Below are 18,180 nucleotides of genomic sequence, written 5' to 3' on the forward strand. Positions count from 1 at the left end.
GCTTATATTCTGTGTGCGACCGCACCTGTATCTCCACATGAAATACTATGCCACAATGCTTCCTAGAAAACACTGTAACATACCATTTTGTATGCAGTTGCAGTCGCACACAGAATATGAGCATGCCGCATATCATTTTAATCAGCAGAGTCTGATTGTGCGTCCTATTCACATAGCGATGCAAATAAGATGCATTTTCAGCGCATACTCCTGACTCTAACGGAGTTGCACAGAACCTGATGGCTCGCTCACGCCTGGCATCTCCCACTACATGGTGTATTGAGGCAAGGTGTATGAGGATGCATCTATACCTTGCATTGATGTGCTGTATCTTGATCAGCAGTCTTTTTTCTTGATATTTGCTATTCCAGGTCGTATTCATTCTACAAAGCTTGTACTCTTTAGTTGCATAGTTGGCCACTAGAACAGTGTAATGATTTATACCTGGGCTAATGCTGGATATTAGGTGGGTGCTGGTTAATGCTGGTTCTATCACATATTCTGCTAGAAGGGGAACCTTGATGCAGTGTTTAGAAAAATCCATGCAATATACAAAATCTTTAAGCGAGTTGTTCCTTTTAGTAGGACTTTCTAGATTATTCTGTTTTGAAATAAAAAAATTATTTAACATTAATGAGAAATAATTGATGTGATGGAAGATTACGCCCTGCAATTATACAAATTATTTCAGTAACACCATTGCATAAATAACTTGAATGCTGCTGTGGCCAAAAGGGACTTGTGCAGCTGATGACTTCCATTCTACATAATTTCATAGCTATGTAACATTACTCCAACCTCAGTGCCACTCAGTGCTAGTAACCGTACTTGCCACAGCAGATAAAACACATGTCAGGCACAAGGTGAAACTAGCCATATCCGTAATCCATCTAGCCTCTAATCGCTTGTCACAGAAATGTAATGCTAACATATTTAATAAGCATTGATGCCATGTTCATCTACTAGTGCACAAGGTGGTGGGGCTTGGTGGATGGTTTACCTCCTCTCCAGCATGTATACTTATTTTTTTTATTGATTTTTCAACTTCTGTGACTGGTTTTTCCTTACTCTTTTGTAGTTGGAGTATTTACCTCTGTAATATATCAGAATTTTGTACGGAGCATTTTGTGCTGTACAGTGTTTTTGGGTTTTTTTTGTGTTTTTTTTTTTATCTGAAGGCTACTCTTCTAGAAGGTTAGTGTTTGGCCTTAATGATTTCAGCAAGAGCTTCCAAATTTACGGTTTCATATACTTATATCTGTGTACTTATCCTATCAGAAGTTGGCAAGTTTATACCATTGTAAAATAAATCTTGCAGGTGTATTTAGATACTAATGTAAAGCGCGTAGTTGCAAAGTAAAACACATTTCAAAGTGATTTGCACAGGAAATGGTTATGCAGTTTAACAGCTCTGGTGTGGGTGAAGTAACAAGGACATTTTAAGAGGATTTGGGAGTAATTTGTGATCTGGGTGATATGATGGTGTGGAAATGTGTATATTGTGTGACTTTTACTCGAATACAGTAAGAAAAGGAACTTCTGCTAAAATATGTTTTCTCTTCCCAATTAATAGAACCACTGGTGTAATTTGTCTGGGATCTCTGATTTTTGAGATGAGCCTGTTGTTGCATTGCTCCAAGAGGGGGGTATTCATTTCGTGCAGTTTTTTACGTAAAAATTGCACTAATTCGACGTAAGTGTATTCAATTGCAGGCATTTTCGCCCATGCCTTTTCGTTTTTGTTTTTTTGTGGACAAATCAGCATGGGCGAAAATGGACCCAAAAATGTACGAGAAACACCCATGAATTCGTCAAAACACGTGGATCGGTCGTGAATTCGCCAATCCACGTGGCTTTCACCCGTGTCTGTTTTTTCGACCAGTCGAAAAAACGGCACAGGCATTGAATAGGTTGAATGTAAATTCGACCTATAAACACCCGAAAAGTGCGTTTTTTCACCTGGACGAAAAAAAAGTCACTGAATGAATACCCTCCAGAGTGTAGACATTTGTTTTTCCTTGTGGCTGCCAATAGATTGCGCCCGACAGAGCAATTCAATTGTTGCTAGTACAGGTAGCAAATAAATGTCATAGGCAGTAACGGGTAGAGTAGAATATCCATACAGCCAGGTATAACTAATACAAAAAGTAAGAAATTTATGAATAGCACATTCTAATTTTAGGCCTAATGAGACAGCTCACAAAGAAAACAAACAACCTTTACCAATTTTCTGTTTAAAGTAGGAAAGACTAGGAAACAGGCGCAGAGTGGTGAACCGCTAGGAGGGGAGGAGGAGAGGAGAAGTGTGTGGGGGAAAGATTGTAGTTCCAGACTGGAGTGTTCGGTTGCGGGTAAAAAAGGAGAGCGACAACTGATCAGTTAAGTGAATTGGGGGTTGGACTTGAAAAAAAGAAGCCCAAGGATCCCATATTTTATAAAAAGATAAAGAGGTGCCATGGATAATGCTTGACATGAATTCCATTTTATGCCAGATCCTGGGGAGGGTGGTCTGCATCGAGGGAGCAGAAGACTGTTTCCATCCGCAGCAGTCTGGCAATCAGCTTAGTTTGGTAATGAGGCACCTGGAATTTCAGTAGGCAAAAGGTAATATCTAGGGGAGAGTATGTCAGTGATATTTGTAATAGAGGTAATGAAGTTCCCAATTTCCGACCAAAATCGACAGAGGCTTGGACAATGCCACCATACATGAAGAAATGTATCTTCCAAGTTACAGTTCTGCCAACAGCTTTTGGGTATATTAGTATTCATCTTATGCAAACTGATCGCGCCCTGCAGTGCAGGGTTTAGCCGTGTAAAATGGCTGGGCGCGACATGAAAAGTGTCATTTGGGTGCCCAAATGAGTCACTTTTCGTGCATTTCTGCTCGCCAGCACGGAGGGCTGCAAGCAGAAATGCTGGCCCTGGTAGCAGTTTGCCCCAAAAGGACCCACAATTGATTTGCTCTGTCGGGCGCCCGGAACTGATAGCTTCTGGCACAAACAATTGAATTCCCCCCTTAGACTATCATGGGAGTGGAGTAGCCAAAATAGATGAGCTTGTAGTTGCCTAGGCACCAAGGCTCCAGCAGTTCTTAAATGTTTTTAAGATGGAATATGCGGTTTAAAGCAGAAACTGCCTTTTTATTGTCCATTCTGTATAAATGTCTGCAGTAAACAGATCGTATGATGTCCGTTTAGTGTGTGTGTGTGTTCCAAGACAGGGTCATAACTAAGGTAGGGCAGACTGTGCCGCACAGTTTTCTTGCCGGCTTGATTGTCCGGTCATGCATGTGGTGTCGGTGACAGGTGTAGCGCTGTCCACTGTGTTATATAACCGGCGGCAGCACTGGGTGGGTAGTGAGAGTGTGAAGCTGTGTGTGGTTCGCCCCACATGGCATGTCTGCCCTGTAGGAAGCTGGTCGCACAGTGCTGCTTTTGTGGAGGATACTGAGAGACTAAATGTGCTGTGAGTATACCCTCGGTATAAGGGGCTTCACCTGGCATAGTGTGTGTAAGGGGTACTACTGTGTGGTGTAATGTGAATAATGGACACTATTGTGCAGTGTAATGTGAATTAGTAGTATTGTGTCCACGCCCCTATATATTTTACGCAAGTATTCTGCGCGCCCAGTCCCTGTTTTAATTATAGGGGGGTGGGGGTCACCAATTCTCTTTCTGGCATAGGGCACCAAAATGTCTAATTTACAGCTCTGTTCCAAAACTTTAGCTGGCCATACATTAGGACAACCAGTATCCGAGCAGATTCCTCAGAGGATTTCCCTTTTTATCCCCCCTGGGAGCCCCTAGCACACGATTTGGAGTTTTATGTGCGTATGATGAAGTATACAATCTATTAATCGATTGTGTGCCTCACATAAAGCACGTGACCACTTGGAAAGAAATGCCACTCCATAATGATGCTGATCGTATACGATGCATTGTATGTGCATAAAATAAGGTACGATGTGCATACTATTACGACAGATAATATGTGCTGCACATATGATCTGAGGATGCGACATTCGACCCACGGGGACGCACATCGCATCATAATCATACCCAAAACACGTACGATGTGCACACAATGCATCATACGACGCATCTAAATCGTACATTCGTATGCGATATCGTACTAGTGTATAGCCAGCATTTAAGTTTTATACACACTATAAGATTATCTGTCCAATCTCGCTGTTTGGACTGAAAAACTGGTAATGAAAAGGAAGTAAGTTACAATCAACCATTTACTCCCAAACACTGGAAAACGGGCAAAAAACGGTCATTCAAATTGGTAAAATCCATTTGATTTAATCAGTTTATCTGAATGACCATTTTTGTTCATTTTCCAGTGTTTGGGAGCAAATGATTGTCACTTATACTCGTACATTACCAGATTTTCATTCCAACCAGCCACATTGGACAGGTAATAGCATAGTTTGTACCTAGTTTTAGGGGTTTATTTACTAATACTAAGCCTTGGAGAGAGGTAAAGTGGACTGAGATAAAGTATCTCTAAAGTGACGAGAGATCGCAGGGCACAATTCAATTGGTTACTTTTGTTTGTGCTAATTGTGCCCATAAAGGTCTGATTTAGCTGCGTAAAGTAGCTAAACCCGACCAAATTGCTGGTTGTAATCATGAAAAGTTAAGTTAGGGTGCCCAAATGGGTCACTTTTTGCATATTTCAACTCATCACCCCCTGGGGCGGCGGGGGGGGGGGGTTGCGAGCTGGAATGCAGACACCGGCAGCCATCGCACCCGAACAGAGCTACAATTGGATAGCTCCATTGGGCACCATGCAGGCAGCATCTAGTGGCTGCCAATGGACATAGAAATTTGAATTCCGCCCTAAATATGCAAATCACACTCGATAAGTTTTTGTCATTAATTTAGATCTGAAATGTTAACTCTGTCATTCACTTTGCATGTGATTTTTTTATTTAGCACAGTATATGTAACGCACTAATGTTGTCATTATGTTGTGTTTTTATAGTTTTGCAGTGTAACACATTTCTTGCTCTAATTTTACTACATGTATGTTTATTTTTATTTTTTAGGCCAGTTATCCCACCTGGGAAGATTTCATCAGCAAAGCTATCAAGTTACAGTCACAGTTAAAGTGAGTATTTTGATTCATATGTATATAAACAGTTATAGTATTGTTTCAATGACAATCTTGTTGCACCTGATTGCTTGACTTACTCATGAGTATGTACTCCAGTATTTTTCCTTCTTCATAGACATTTGTATAGTTGTGTTTGTCAGGAATGTGCACAGAGGGCTGACGTAATAGAATACAAGTTTACAAAGAGTGCAGATGTTCTGGCTAACTTGCTGAAGAGTTACAGCTCTTTTTAAGACAAAACCAGGTTGTTATACATGGGGTATGTTGCAAAAGTAGTTTACACACAATTACATGCTGCCATCCAATGCACTGTATGCTTTTTACAGTCATCCTATTGACCACAAGGTGTGTGTACAAGCTCATCCAAATGTGGGTTTATAGTGTGGCTCAAACGCAGCAGAGGCCTGAAACGGACTACCATAAACATGTTGGACCCATCCCTTATAAGCAGTAAGGTACATACACACTGGGCGTTTTTGCCCAGCGTGTATGAACAGCGATGATTGCTGACATCGCTGGGCTGAAAAGCGCTCAGTGCATACACACATCGATGTCAGGGGTGAGCGGCTTTCCATAGTAGGTCGCTATGGAAAGCCGCTCACCCCGCCGTTCATCTACTGGTAATACCAGTAGATGAACGGCGGCTGCCAGCGATGAAGCGGGAGTGCGCATCAGCGCTCACCGCTCATCGCTCGGCCATACACACTGGGCAGCTTTGAGCTGAAAGCAGCTCAACACACCAAAAGTGACCTGCTTTCAGCTCAAAATCACCCAGTGTGTATGGGCCTTAAGTCATGTCAAGCATAAACCATGGTCAAACCAAGATAATAAGTCAAAAGTAAGTTAGCGTTGTATCCTGGATGAAGGCGACCCTTATACACTAAGGAGAAAGACTGAACTCTGCGGACCCAAGAGTTCGAGTGGTTGGTCAAGGAGCCTGTTTGAACCTTTTTAGTGACAAGTAGGTGTCCCAAAGAGAGGGGGCAGCCATATAATGTTATAGCCTCTAGCTATCTATCTTCAATTGTACATGGAACCGCTCACAGGATAGCTTATATGGAATAAATTTTCTCTATCGTCCTAGTGGATGCTGGGGTTCCTGAAAGGACCATGGGGAATAGCGGCTCCGCAGGAGACAGGGCACAAAAAGTAAAGCTTTAGGATCAGGTGGTGTGCACTGGCTCCTCCCCCTATGACCCTCCTCCAAGCCTCAGTTAGATTTTTGTGCCCGGCCGAGAAGGGTGCAATCTAGGTGGCTCTCCTAAAGAGCTGCTTAGAAAAGTTTAGCTCGGGAAGAAGAAGAAGGGGACTATCTGGTGTCCCGAGACATCAGGGATGCTTACCTCCATGTCCCAAATTTGCCCTTATCACTAAGGGTACCTCAGGTTCGTGGTACAGAACTGTCACTATCAGTTTCAGACGCTGCCGTTTGGATTGTCTACGGCACCCCGGGTCTTTACCAAGGTAATGGCCGAAATGATGGTTCTTCTTCGAAGAAAAGGCGTCTTAATTATCCCTTACTTGGACGATCTCCTGATAAGGGCAAAGTCCAGGGAACAGTTGGAGGTCGGAGTAGCACTATCTCGGATACTGTTACAACAGCAGGGGTGGATTCTAAATATTCCAAAATCGCAGCTGATCCCGACAACAAGTCTCCTGTGCTTAGGGATGATTCTGGACACAGTCCAGAAAAAGGTGTTTCTCCCGGAAGAGAAAGCCAGGGAGTTATCCGAGCTAGTCAGGAACCTCCTAAAATCAGTGCATCATTGCACAAGGGCCATGGTAAAAAAATGGTGACTTCCTTCGAAGCAATTCCAGTCGGCAGATTTCATGCAAGAACTTTTCAGTGGGATCTGCTGGACAAATGGTCCGGATCGCATCTTCAGATGCATCAGCGGATAACTCTATATCCAAGGACAAGGGTGTCTCTCCTGTGGTGGTTACAGAGTGCTCATCTTCTAGAGGGCCGCAGATTCGGCATTCAGTTTTGGATGTTGGTGACCACGGAGGCCAGCCCGAGAGGCTGGGGAGCAGTCACACAAGGAAAAAATTTCCAGGGAGTGTGATCAAGTCTGGAGATTTTTCTCCACATAAATATAGCTAAGGGTAAATTTATAATGCTCTAAGCTTAGCAAGACCTCTGCTTCAAGGTCAGCCGGTATTGATCCAGTGGGATAAAACATCACGGCAGTCGCCCACGTAAATAGACAGGGCGGCACAAGAAGCAGGAGGGCAGTGGCAAAAACTGCAAGGACTTTTCGCTGGGCGGAAAATCATGTGATAGCACTGTCAGCAGTGTTTCATTCCGGGAATGGAAACTGGGAAGCAGACTTCCTCAGTAGGCACGACCTCCACCCGGCAGAGTGGGAACTTCATGGGGAAGTTTTCCACATAATTGTAAACCGTTGGGAATTACCAAAGGTGGACATGATGGCGTCCCGTCTGAACAAAAAACGGGACAGGTATTGCGCCAGGTTAAGAGACCCTCAGGCAATAGCTGTGGACGTTCTGGTAACACCGTGGGTGTACCAGTCGGTGTATGTGTTCCATCCTCTGCTTTTCATACCTAAGGTACTGAGAATTATAAGACGTAGAGGAGTAAGAACTATACTCATGGCTCCGGATTGGCCAAGAAGGACTTGGTACCCGGAACTTCAAGAGATGCTCACAGAGGACTTATGGCCTCTGCCGCTAAGAAGGGACTTGTTTCAGCAAGTACCATGTCTGTTCCAAGACTTACCGCAGCTGCGTTTGACGGCATGGCGGTGGAACGCCGGATCCTAAGGGAAAAGGCATTCAGGAAGAGGTCATTCCTACCCTGGTCAAAGCCAGAAAGGAGGTGACCGCACAACATTATCACCACATGTGGCGAAAATATGTTGCGTGTTGTGAGGCCAGGAAGGCCCCACGAAGAAATTTCAACTCGGTCGATTCCTGCATTTCTTGCAAACAGGAGTGTCTATGGGCCTCAAATTGGGGTCCATTAAGGTTCAAATTTCGGCCCTGTCGATTTTTCTTCCAGAAAGAATTGGCTTCAGTTCCTGAAGTCCAGAAGTTGTCAAGGGAGTATTGCATATACAACCCCCTTTTGTGCCTCCAGTGGCACTGTGGGATCTCAACGTAGTTCTGGGATTCCTCAAAACACATTGGTTTAAAACCAGTCAAATCTGTGGATTTGAAGCATCTCACATGAAAAGTGAACATGCTCTTGGACCTGGCCTGGACCAGGCGAGTGTCAAATTGGTGGTTTTTTTCTCAAAAAAGCCCATATCTGTTTGTCCATTCGGACAGGGCAGAGCTGCGGACTCGTCCCCAGTTCTCTCCCTAAGGTGGTGTCAGTGTTTCACCTGAACCAGCTTATTGTGGTGTCTTGCGCCTACTAGGGACTTGGAGGACTCCAAGTTGCTAGATGTGGTCAGGGCCCTGAAAATATAGGTTCCAGGACGGCTGGAGTCAGGAAAACTGACTTGCTGTTATCCTGTATGCACCCAACAAACTGGGTGCTCTTGCTTTTAAGCAGACTTTTGCTAGTTGGATGTGTAATACAATTCAGCTTGCACATTCTGTGGCAGGCCTGCCACAGCCAAAATATGTAAATGCCCATTCCACAAGGAAGGTGGGCTCATCTTGGGCGGCTGCCCGAGGGGTCTCGGTTTTACAACTTTGCCGAGCGGCTATTTAGTCAGGGGCAAACACGTTTGTAAAATCCTACAAATTTGATACCCTGGCTAAGGAGGACCTGGAGTTCTCTCATTCGGTGCTGCAGAGTCATCCGCACTCTCCCGCCCGTTTGGGAGCTTTGGTATAATCCCCATGGTCCTTTCAGGAACCCCAGCATCCACTAGGACGATAGAGAAAATAAGAATTTACTTACCGATAATTCTATTTCTCGGAGTCCGTAGTGGATGCTGGGCGCCCATCCCAAGTGCGGATTATCTGCATTACTTGTACATAATTACAAAAATCTGGTTATTATTGTTGTGAGCCATCTTTTCAGAGGCTCCGCTGTTATCATACTGTTAACTGGGTTCAGATCACAGGTTGTACAGTGTGATTGGTGTGGCTGGTATGAGTCTTACCCGGGATTCATAAATCCTTCCTTATTGTGTACGCTCGTCCGGGCACAGTACCTAACTGAGGCTTGGAGGAGGGTCATAGGGGGAGGAGCCAGTGCACACCACCTGATCCTAAAGCTTTACTTTTTGTGCCCTGTCTCCTGCGGAGCCGCTATTCCCCATGGTCCTTTCAGGAACCCCAGCATCCACTACGGACTCCGAGAAATAGAATTATCGGTAAGTAAATTCTTATTTTAATGATATTGGATCAGAATGAATTAGTTTATAATGAATGCTGGGAAATAAATACATCAGCAGAAATAAACTAATGTTACAGGCATCAAGTTGACCGTTTTAGGAAGTAACCCGTTTTAGAACACTATTCTATCCCCACCCTGCAATAAATAGCTGCCTGAGCTGAGGTCTAGTTCCTCTATTATGGAGAAGATACATAGCAACACATGCAAAGATTTGGGTAACCGTTGCGCATACTGACGGAACTACATAAATATATATTAATAAAAGATTATTAGGAGATACGGTATATACACTATATCTCTGAAACAGTCCCTTTTTAATATGTTGGCCTCTTAATCAAAACATGGAACAGTAGCTCCTCATAATTAAAATTTTAGTCATACTAAACCCTAAAGATATACCGGGGAAAAATGCTTGTCGTCAATGTTATTTTTGAATCCATGCTTTTGTATAACCAACAAAAATCTCTCACATTTCTTGTTGACTAAAAATCCTAAAACTGTTTAAAGCTGACCACAAGCAATTGTATTGAACAGCTGCCTCAGCATCGCAACACATGGCTCCAGAATTACTTCAATGTCCAATTGTCAGACTCAATAAATGCAAAAATGCTGGCCCAAATGACTAATGGAAGCAATACTTTAATTTGTCCCAAGTGTTTACATACATGTATAACAAAATGCAGAGTGAATGAACAGAAGAGAAATCAAATCAGTATTTGGTGTGATCACCCTTTTGCCTTCAAAAGAGCATCAATTCTTCTAGGTACACTTGCACACGGTTTTTGAAAGAACTCTGCAGGGATGTTTTTCCAAACAACTTGGAGAACTAACCACGGAACTTCTGTGGATGTAGGCTTGCTCAAATCCTTCTGTCTCTTGATGTAATCCATTACAAACTCGATGATGTTGAGATCGGGGCTCTGTATATGTCAAAATATTGCTTGAAGGACTCCTTGTTGTTCTTTATGCTGAATAAACATTGGCTGTGTGTTTGGGGTCATTGTCCTGCTGCAGAATAAATTTGGAGCCAATCAACTCCTCCGTGATGGTATTGCATGAGGGATAAGAACAGATGTAGCCATGCTCATCTTACTGCTATAAGGCAAGTTGCATCATGGCATGCTAGGCAGTGACTATTCGCACGCCCAGGGATCCCAGCTTCTCCTCTTTCCCATCTGGGTGTCTGGGCCCTGTTTAACTTGTTATCTTATGAGAGCATTCGGGTGTAGAGAAACAAACATACAGAGGGCGGTATTCAATTGATTATTGCGCCCGATCTCCTGTCTTAAGTGATGGGAGATTGCGGGGGGCAATATTCAATTGTATGCAGTTTTCGTGTGATCTCAATAAGGGCTGTTTGGGCTCCCAAACTAGTTACTTTGCTCATCTCAGCGAGGGTGCATGCTGAAATGTAGTTGCCGGCAGCCATAGCACTCGAACGGAGCTACAATTGAATAGCTCCGTTTGGGTGCCATCTAGTTGCTGCCAGCGGAAAAACAATTGAATTCTGCCCAGAGAGCCCTCCAGAGTCCTATCCCAGTGTGTAAGTCATTCCCAACCTCGGTCCTCAAGGCACACAAACAGTGCAGGTTTTATTGATATCCAGGCTTCAGCACAGATGGTTAAATCAAATACCTGAGGTACTTATTAAGTCACCTGTGTTGAAGCCTGGATATCACTAAATCCTGCACTATTAGTGTGCCTTGAGAACCGAAGTTAAGAATGCCTGGTGTAAGTAGCACGGAGGCTGCTGCTCTTCTTGCATGTGACAAGATAAATTATAGATTTTATTTTCTGTGTTTATTTTAAGGTTGTTTAAGATTTCTTTGTTCCACTACAAGAAGTCTTTATGAAATAGTTGTCTCAATTAGGTGAACCTCTAAACAGTACCCTGGCATTATTAAACTATTAGTTTAAATCTTATATACACCATTAGTTTTAAATTTAATATACACAATCCATACCTCCCAACACGCTCTACCCGGAATTCCCTCTTAATTTATTATTTGCAATCAATTGTGTTGAAATAAACACTTGTAATATCAATGAAACAGTTCAACACGGGTGACTCAAATCATATATTGAAAGGGAAGTCCAGGTAGAGCGCTTTTTGCCCCTCCTGGAATGGGTCATGTTTGGAGGTATGCACAATCTAATATACACCTCCCCCCCCCCCCCCTTTCCCGGTCTCCACCAAGGATTAATCAGGCCCTTTCCACAATTTCACCTCTGTTGCAGAGTTTGGCTGTTCTTAACCCAATTTTAAGCTGTTTTAGATAATGACTGTTTCAACAGACATATGAAAATGATGATCATTATCACCTGTTTGGTATGATTGGTTACTCATACACCTGACTATAAACCTACAAATTCCCTGACTTTGTACAAGTGTGCCTAGAAGAATTGATGCTGTTTTGAAGGCAAAGCATACCTCCCAACATGACCCATTCCAGGAGGGACAAATTGCTCTATTCCATAGAGGGGTATTCAATTGTTTGAAAAGTCAGTTGGGTGTCTGTTTTTTCCTATCTAATAGACAGGAAAAAACAGACACCCAACTAACTTTTCAAACAATTGAATCCCCACCCCCCATAATTTAGGATTGGCGTCACCTATGTTGAACAGGTTAATTGATAACAAAGTTGTTTCACCACAGGTGCCAGCAATCTTAAATTATGAAAGAAGTCCAGGAACAGAGCAGTTTGTCCCTCCTGGAAAGGGTCATGTTGGGAGGTATGGGCAACGGATAGTCACACCAAATATTGAATTGATTTTGATGTCTCTTTTCTTCACACTAATACCCCTTTCACGCATACATGAAAATCCTGGGTTTTTGCATGTGAACACGTATCATCCTGGGATTTTGGTATGTTTGTAAGCAAACTCTCTTTACCAGAGGTGGTCTGAGACCTGGGAATTTACCAGGTCACAAGTCTGAAAGGAATATTACTGTTATTTGATAAAAAATAAACTATCACTTTTCCTCTTACTTTGCAGCATATTTTCCACACCTGCCTAAAACTTTTGGATAGTCATTTTGGGTTTGAAGAGCCTGTGCATATTCCGCTAAAAGGGTTTTTTTTTATTTTTTTGGTCTCCATAGCTCTTAAACAGTCCCTATAAGTATATAGGCATTTTTGGCTTGAAGAGCCTGCATTCTGCACGCACGGAGTGTCAGGCAGCTGTTTTTTTTTTCTTTATTGCTCCTCTCCCTGATGTCCTATCGAGATAATACATACCTCTGTTTCTTTCTAGGTTACTAAGCTATCCAATAGTGAAAACACGTACCAAATTCATCCCATAGTTTTTGCATGATGCTGGAAAAAATAGACCAACAAAAATCCAGATTTTTTTTTTTTAACCTCCATAGTTCATACAGTCTCAAGAAGTATGTTTCTCCAAAAACATTTGTATGTACAGACACAACCATTACAAATATAATTTCTCTGACGTCCTAAGTGGATGCTGGGGACTCCGTAAGGACCATGGGGAATAGCGGCTCCGCAGGAGACAGGGCACAAAAGTAAAAGCTTTAGGATCAGGTGGTGTGCACTGGCTCCTCCCCCTATGACCCTCCTCCAAGCCTCAGTTAGGTTTTTGTGCCCGGCCGAGAAGGGTGCAATCTAGGTGGCTCTCCTAAAGAGCTGCTTAGAGTAAAAGTTTTGTTAGGTTTTTTATTTTCAGTGAGTCCTGCTGGCAACAGGCTCACTGCAACGAGGGACTTAGGGGAGAAGAAGTGAACTCACCTGCGTGCAGGATGGATTGGCTTCTTAGGCTACTGGACACTAGCTCCAGAGGGACGATCACAGGTACAGCCTGGATGGGTCACCGGAGCCGCGCCGCCGACCCCCTTGCAGATGCTGAAGAGAGAAGAGGTCCAGAAATCGGCGGCTGAAGACTTCCCAGTCTTCTTAAGGTAGCGCACAGCACGGCAGCTGTGCGCCATTGCTCTCAGCACACTTCACACCAACGGTCACTGAGGGTGCAGGGCGCTGGGGGGGGCGCCCTGGGCAGCAATTAAAGTACCTATGCTGGCTAAAAATACATCACATATAGCCTCTGGGGCTATATGGATGTATTTAACCCCTGCCAGGTTGTCAGAAAAACGGGAGAAGAAGCCCGCCGAAAAGGGGGCGGGGCCTATTCTCCTCAGCACACAGCGCCATTTTCCTACACAGCTCCGCTGCTAGGAAGGCTCCCAGGCTCTCCCCTGCACTGCACTACAGAAACAGGGTTAAAACAGAGAGGGGGGGCATTTTGGTGGCGATATTATAATATATTAAGATGCTATAAGGGAAAACACTTATATAAGGTTGTCCCTGTATAATTATAGCGTTTTGGTGTGTGCTGGCAAACTCTCCCTCTGTCTCCCCAAAGGGCTAGTGGGGTCCTGTCCTCTATCAGAGCATTCCCTGTGTGTGTGCTGTGTGTCGGTACGTGTGTGTCGACATGTATGAGGACGAGGTTGGTGAGGAGGCGGAGCAAATTGCCTGTAATGGTGATGTCACTCTCTAGGGAGTCGACACCGGAATGGATAGCTTATTTAGGGAATTACGTGATAATGTCAACACGCTGCAAGGTCGGTTGACGACATGAGACGGCCGGCAAACCAATTAGTACCTGTCCAGGCGTCTCAAACACCGTCAGGGGCTTTAAAACGCCCATTACCTCAGTCAGTCGACACAGACACAGACACGGACACTGACTCCTGTGTCGACGGTGAAGAAACAAACGTATTTTCCTTTAGGGCCACAAGTTACATGTTAAGGGCAATGAAGGAGGTGTTACATATTTCTGATACTACAAGTACCACAAAAAAGGGTATTATGTGGGGTGTGAAAAAACTACCTGTAGTTTTTCCTGAATCAGATAAATTAAATGAAGTGTGTGATGATGCGTGGGTTTTCCCCGATAGAAAATTATGGGCGTTATACCCTTTCCCGCCAGAAGTTAGGGCGCGTTGGGAAACACCCCCTAGGGTGGATAAGGCGCTCACACGCTTATCAAAACAAGTGGCGTTACCGTCTCCAGATACGGCCGCCCTCAAGGAGCCAGCTGATAGGAGGCTGGAAAATATCCTAAAAAGTATATACACACATACTGGTGTTATACTGCGACCAGCGATCGCCTCAGCCTGGATGTGCAGCGCTGGGGTGGCTTGGTCGGATTCCCTGACTGAAAATATTGATACCCTTGACAGGGACAGTATTTTATTGACTATAGAGCATTTAAAGGATGCATTTCTATATATGCGAGATGCACAGAGGGATATTTGCACTCTGGCATCAAGAGTAAGTGCGATGTCCATGTCTGCCAGAAGATGTTTATGGACACGACAGTGGTCAGGTGATGCGGATTCCAAACGGCACATGGAAGTATTGCCGTATAAAGGGGAGGAGTTATTTGGGGTCGGTCCATCGGACCTGGTGACCACGGCAACAGCTGGAAAATCCACCTTTTTTACCCCAAGTCACATCTCAGCAGAAAAAGACACCGTCTTTTCAGCCTCAGTCCTTTCGTCCCCATAAGGGCAAGCGGGCAAAAGGCCAGTCATATCTGCCCAGGGGTAGAGGAAAGGGAAGAAGACTGCAGCAGGCAGCCCCTTCCCAGGAACAGAAGCCCTCCACCGCTTCTGCCAAGTCCTCAGCATGACGCTGGGGCCGTACAAGCGGACTCGGGTGCGGTGGGGGGGGTCGTCTCAAGAGTTTCAGCGCGCAGTGGGCTCACTCGCAAGTGGACCCCTGGATCCTACAAGTAGTATCCCAGGGGTACAGATTGGAAATTCGAGACGTCTCCCCCTCGCAGGTTCCTGAAATCTGCTTTACCAACGTCTCCCTCCGACAGGGAGGCAGTATTGGAAACAATTCACAAGCTGTATTCCCAGCAGGTGATAATCAAAGTACCCCTCCTACAACAAGGAAAGGGGTATTATTCCACACTATTTGTGGTACTGAAGCCAGACGGCTCGGTGAGACCTATTCTAAATCTGAAATCTTTGAACACTTACATAAAAAGGTTCAAATTAAGATGGAGTCACTCAGAGCAGTGATAGCGAACCAGGAAGAAGGGGACTATATGGTGTCCCTGGACATCAAGGATGCTTACCTCCATGTCCCAATTTGCCCTTCTCACCAAGGGTACCTCAGGTTCGTGATACAGAACTGTCACTATCAGTTTCAGACGCTGCCGTTTGGATTGTCCACGGCACCCCAGGTCTTTACCAAGGTAATGGCCGAAATGATGATTCTTCTTCAAAGAAAAGGCGTCTTAATTATCCCTTACTTGGACGATCTCCTGATAAGGGCAAGGTCCAGAGAACAGTTGGAGGTCGGAGTAGCACTATCTAAAGTAGTTCTACGACAGCACGGGTGGATTCTAAATATTCCAAAATCGCAGCTGATTCCGACGACACGTCTGCTGTTCCTAGGGATGATTCTGGACACAGTCCAGAAAAAGGTGTTTCTCCCGGAGGAGAAAGCCAGGGAGTTATCCGAGCTAGTCAGAAACCTCCTAAAACCAGGCCAAGTGTCAGTGCATCAATGCACAAGAGTCCTGGGAAAAATGGTGGCTTCTTACGAAGCGATTCCATTCGGCAGATTTCACGCAAGAATTTTTCAGTGGGATCTGCTGGACGAATGGTCCGGATCGCATCTTCAGATGCATCAGCGGATAATCCTGTCTCCAAGGACAAGGGTGTCTCTTCTGTGGTGGCTGCAGAGTGCTCATCTACTAGAGGGCAGCACATTCGGCATTCAAGACTGGGTTCTGGTGACCACGGATGCCAGCCTGAGAGGCTGGGGAGCAGTCACACAGGGAAGAAATTTCCAAGGAGTGTGGTCAAGTCTGGAGACTTCTCTCCACATAAATATACTGGAGCTAAGGGCAATTTACAATGCTCTGAGCCTAGGAAGACCTCTGCTTCAAAGTCAACCGGTGCTGATCCAGTCGGACAACATCACGGCAGTCGCCCACGTAAACAGACAGGGCGGCACAAGAAGCAGGAGGGCAATGGCAGCAAGGATTCTTCGCTGGGCGAAAAATCATGTGATAACACTGTCAGCGGTGTTCATTCCGGGAGTGGACAACTGGGAAGCAGACTTCCTCAGCAGGAACGACCTCCACCCGGGAGAGTGGGGACTTCATCTGGAAGTCTTCCACATGATTGTGAACCGTTGGGAAAGACCAAAGGTGGACATGATGGCGTCCCGTATGAACAAAAAACTGGACAGGTATTGCGCCAGGTCAAGAGACCCTCATGCAATAGCTGGGACGCTCTGGTAACACCGTGGGTGCACCAGTCGGTGTATGTGTTCCCTCCTCTGCCTCTCATACCCAAGGTACTGAGAATTATAAGACGGAGAGGAGTAAGAACTATACTCGTGGCTCCGGATTGGCCAAGAAGGACTTGGTACCCGGAACTTCAAGAGATACTAAGAAGGGACTTGCTTCAGCAAGGATCATGTCTGTTCCAAGACTTACCGCGGCTGCGTTTGACGGCATGGCGGTTGAACGCCGGATCCTAAGGGAAAAAGGCATTCCGGAAGAGGTCATCCCTACCCTGGTCAGAGCCAGGAAGGAGGTGACCGCACAACATTATCACCGCATTTGGCGAAAATATGTTGCATGGTGTGAGGCCAGGAAGGCCCCCACGGAGGAATTTCAACTCGGTCGATTCCTGCATTTCCTACAAACAGGAGTGTCTATAGGCCTCAAATTGGGGTCCATTAAGGTTCAAATTTCGGCCCTGTCGATTTTCTTCCAGAAAGAATTGGCTTCAGTTCCTGAAGTCCAGAAGTTTGTCAAGGGAGTACTGCATATACAACCCCCTTTTGTGCCTCCAGTGGCACTGTGGGATCTCAACGTAGTTCTGGGATTCCTCAATTCACATTGGTTTAAACCGCTCAAATCTGTGGATTTGAAATATCTCACATGGAAAGTGACCATGCTGTTGGCCGTGGCCTCGGCCAGGCGAGTGTCAGAATTGGCGGCTTTGTCTCACAAAAGCCCATATCTGATTGTCCTTTCGGACAGGGCAGAGCTGCGGACTCGTCCCCAGTTTCTCCCTAAGGTGGTGTCAGCGTTTCACCTGAACCAGCTTATTGTGGTACCTGCGGCTACTAGGGACTTGGAGGACTCCAAGTTGCTAGATGTTGTCAGGGCCCTGAAAATATATATTTCCAGGACGGCTGGAGTCAGGAAAACTGACTTGCTGTTATCCTGTATGCACTCAACAAACTGGGTGCTCTTGCTTCTAAGCAGACGATTGCTAGTTGGATGTGTAGTACAATTCAGCTTGCACATTCTGTGGCAGGCATGCCACAGCCAAAATATGTAAATGCCCATTCCACAAGGAAGGTGGGCTCATCTTGGGCGGCTGCCCGAGGGGTCTCGGCTTTACAACTTTGCCGAGCTGCTACTTGGTCAGGGGCAAACACGTTTGCAAAATTTTACAAATTTGATACCCTGGCTGAGGAGGACCTGGAGTTCTCTCATTCGGTGCTGCAGAGTCATCCGCACTCTCCCGCCCGTTTGGGAGCTTTGGTATAATCCCCATGGTCCTTACGGAGTCCCCAGCATCCACTTAGGACGTCAGAGAAAATAAGAATTTACTTACTGATAATTCTATTTCTCGTAGTCCGTAGTGGATGCTGGGCGCCCATCCCAAGTGCGGATTGTCTGCAATACTTGTACATAGTAGTTGTTACAAAAATCGGGTTATTATTGTTGTGAGCCATCTTTTC

General features: G+C 45.0%; 1 protein-coding gene across 4 annotated transcripts in view; it reads left to right on the forward strand.

Annotated features, from left to right (window-relative positions):
* LOC135055730 (protein MTSS 1-like) overlaps window positions 1-18,180 on the forward strand; it is a 303,282-nt gene that overhangs the window by 67,257 nt on the left and 217,845 nt on the right. For 3 of the 4 annotated variants that reach the window (XM_063960121.1, XM_063960119.1, XM_063960120.1), the window contains exon 2: window positions 5,057-5,118. In XM_063960121.1, the coding sequence (XP_063816191.1) occupies window positions 5,057-5,118 (62 nt within the window). Of the gene's footprint in view, window positions 1-5,056; window positions 5,119-18,180 lie in introns of those variants that run through there. The other variant, XM_063960123.1, reaches the window with a different exon arrangement.

Source organism: Pseudophryne corroboree, chromosome 3 (genome assembly GCF_028390025.1).
Source record: "Pseudophryne corroboree isolate aPseCor3 chromosome 3, aPseCor3.hap2, whole genome shotgun sequence".
Taxonomy (NCBI): Eukaryota; Metazoa; Chordata; class Amphibia; order Anura; family Myobatrachidae; genus Pseudophryne; species Pseudophryne corroboree.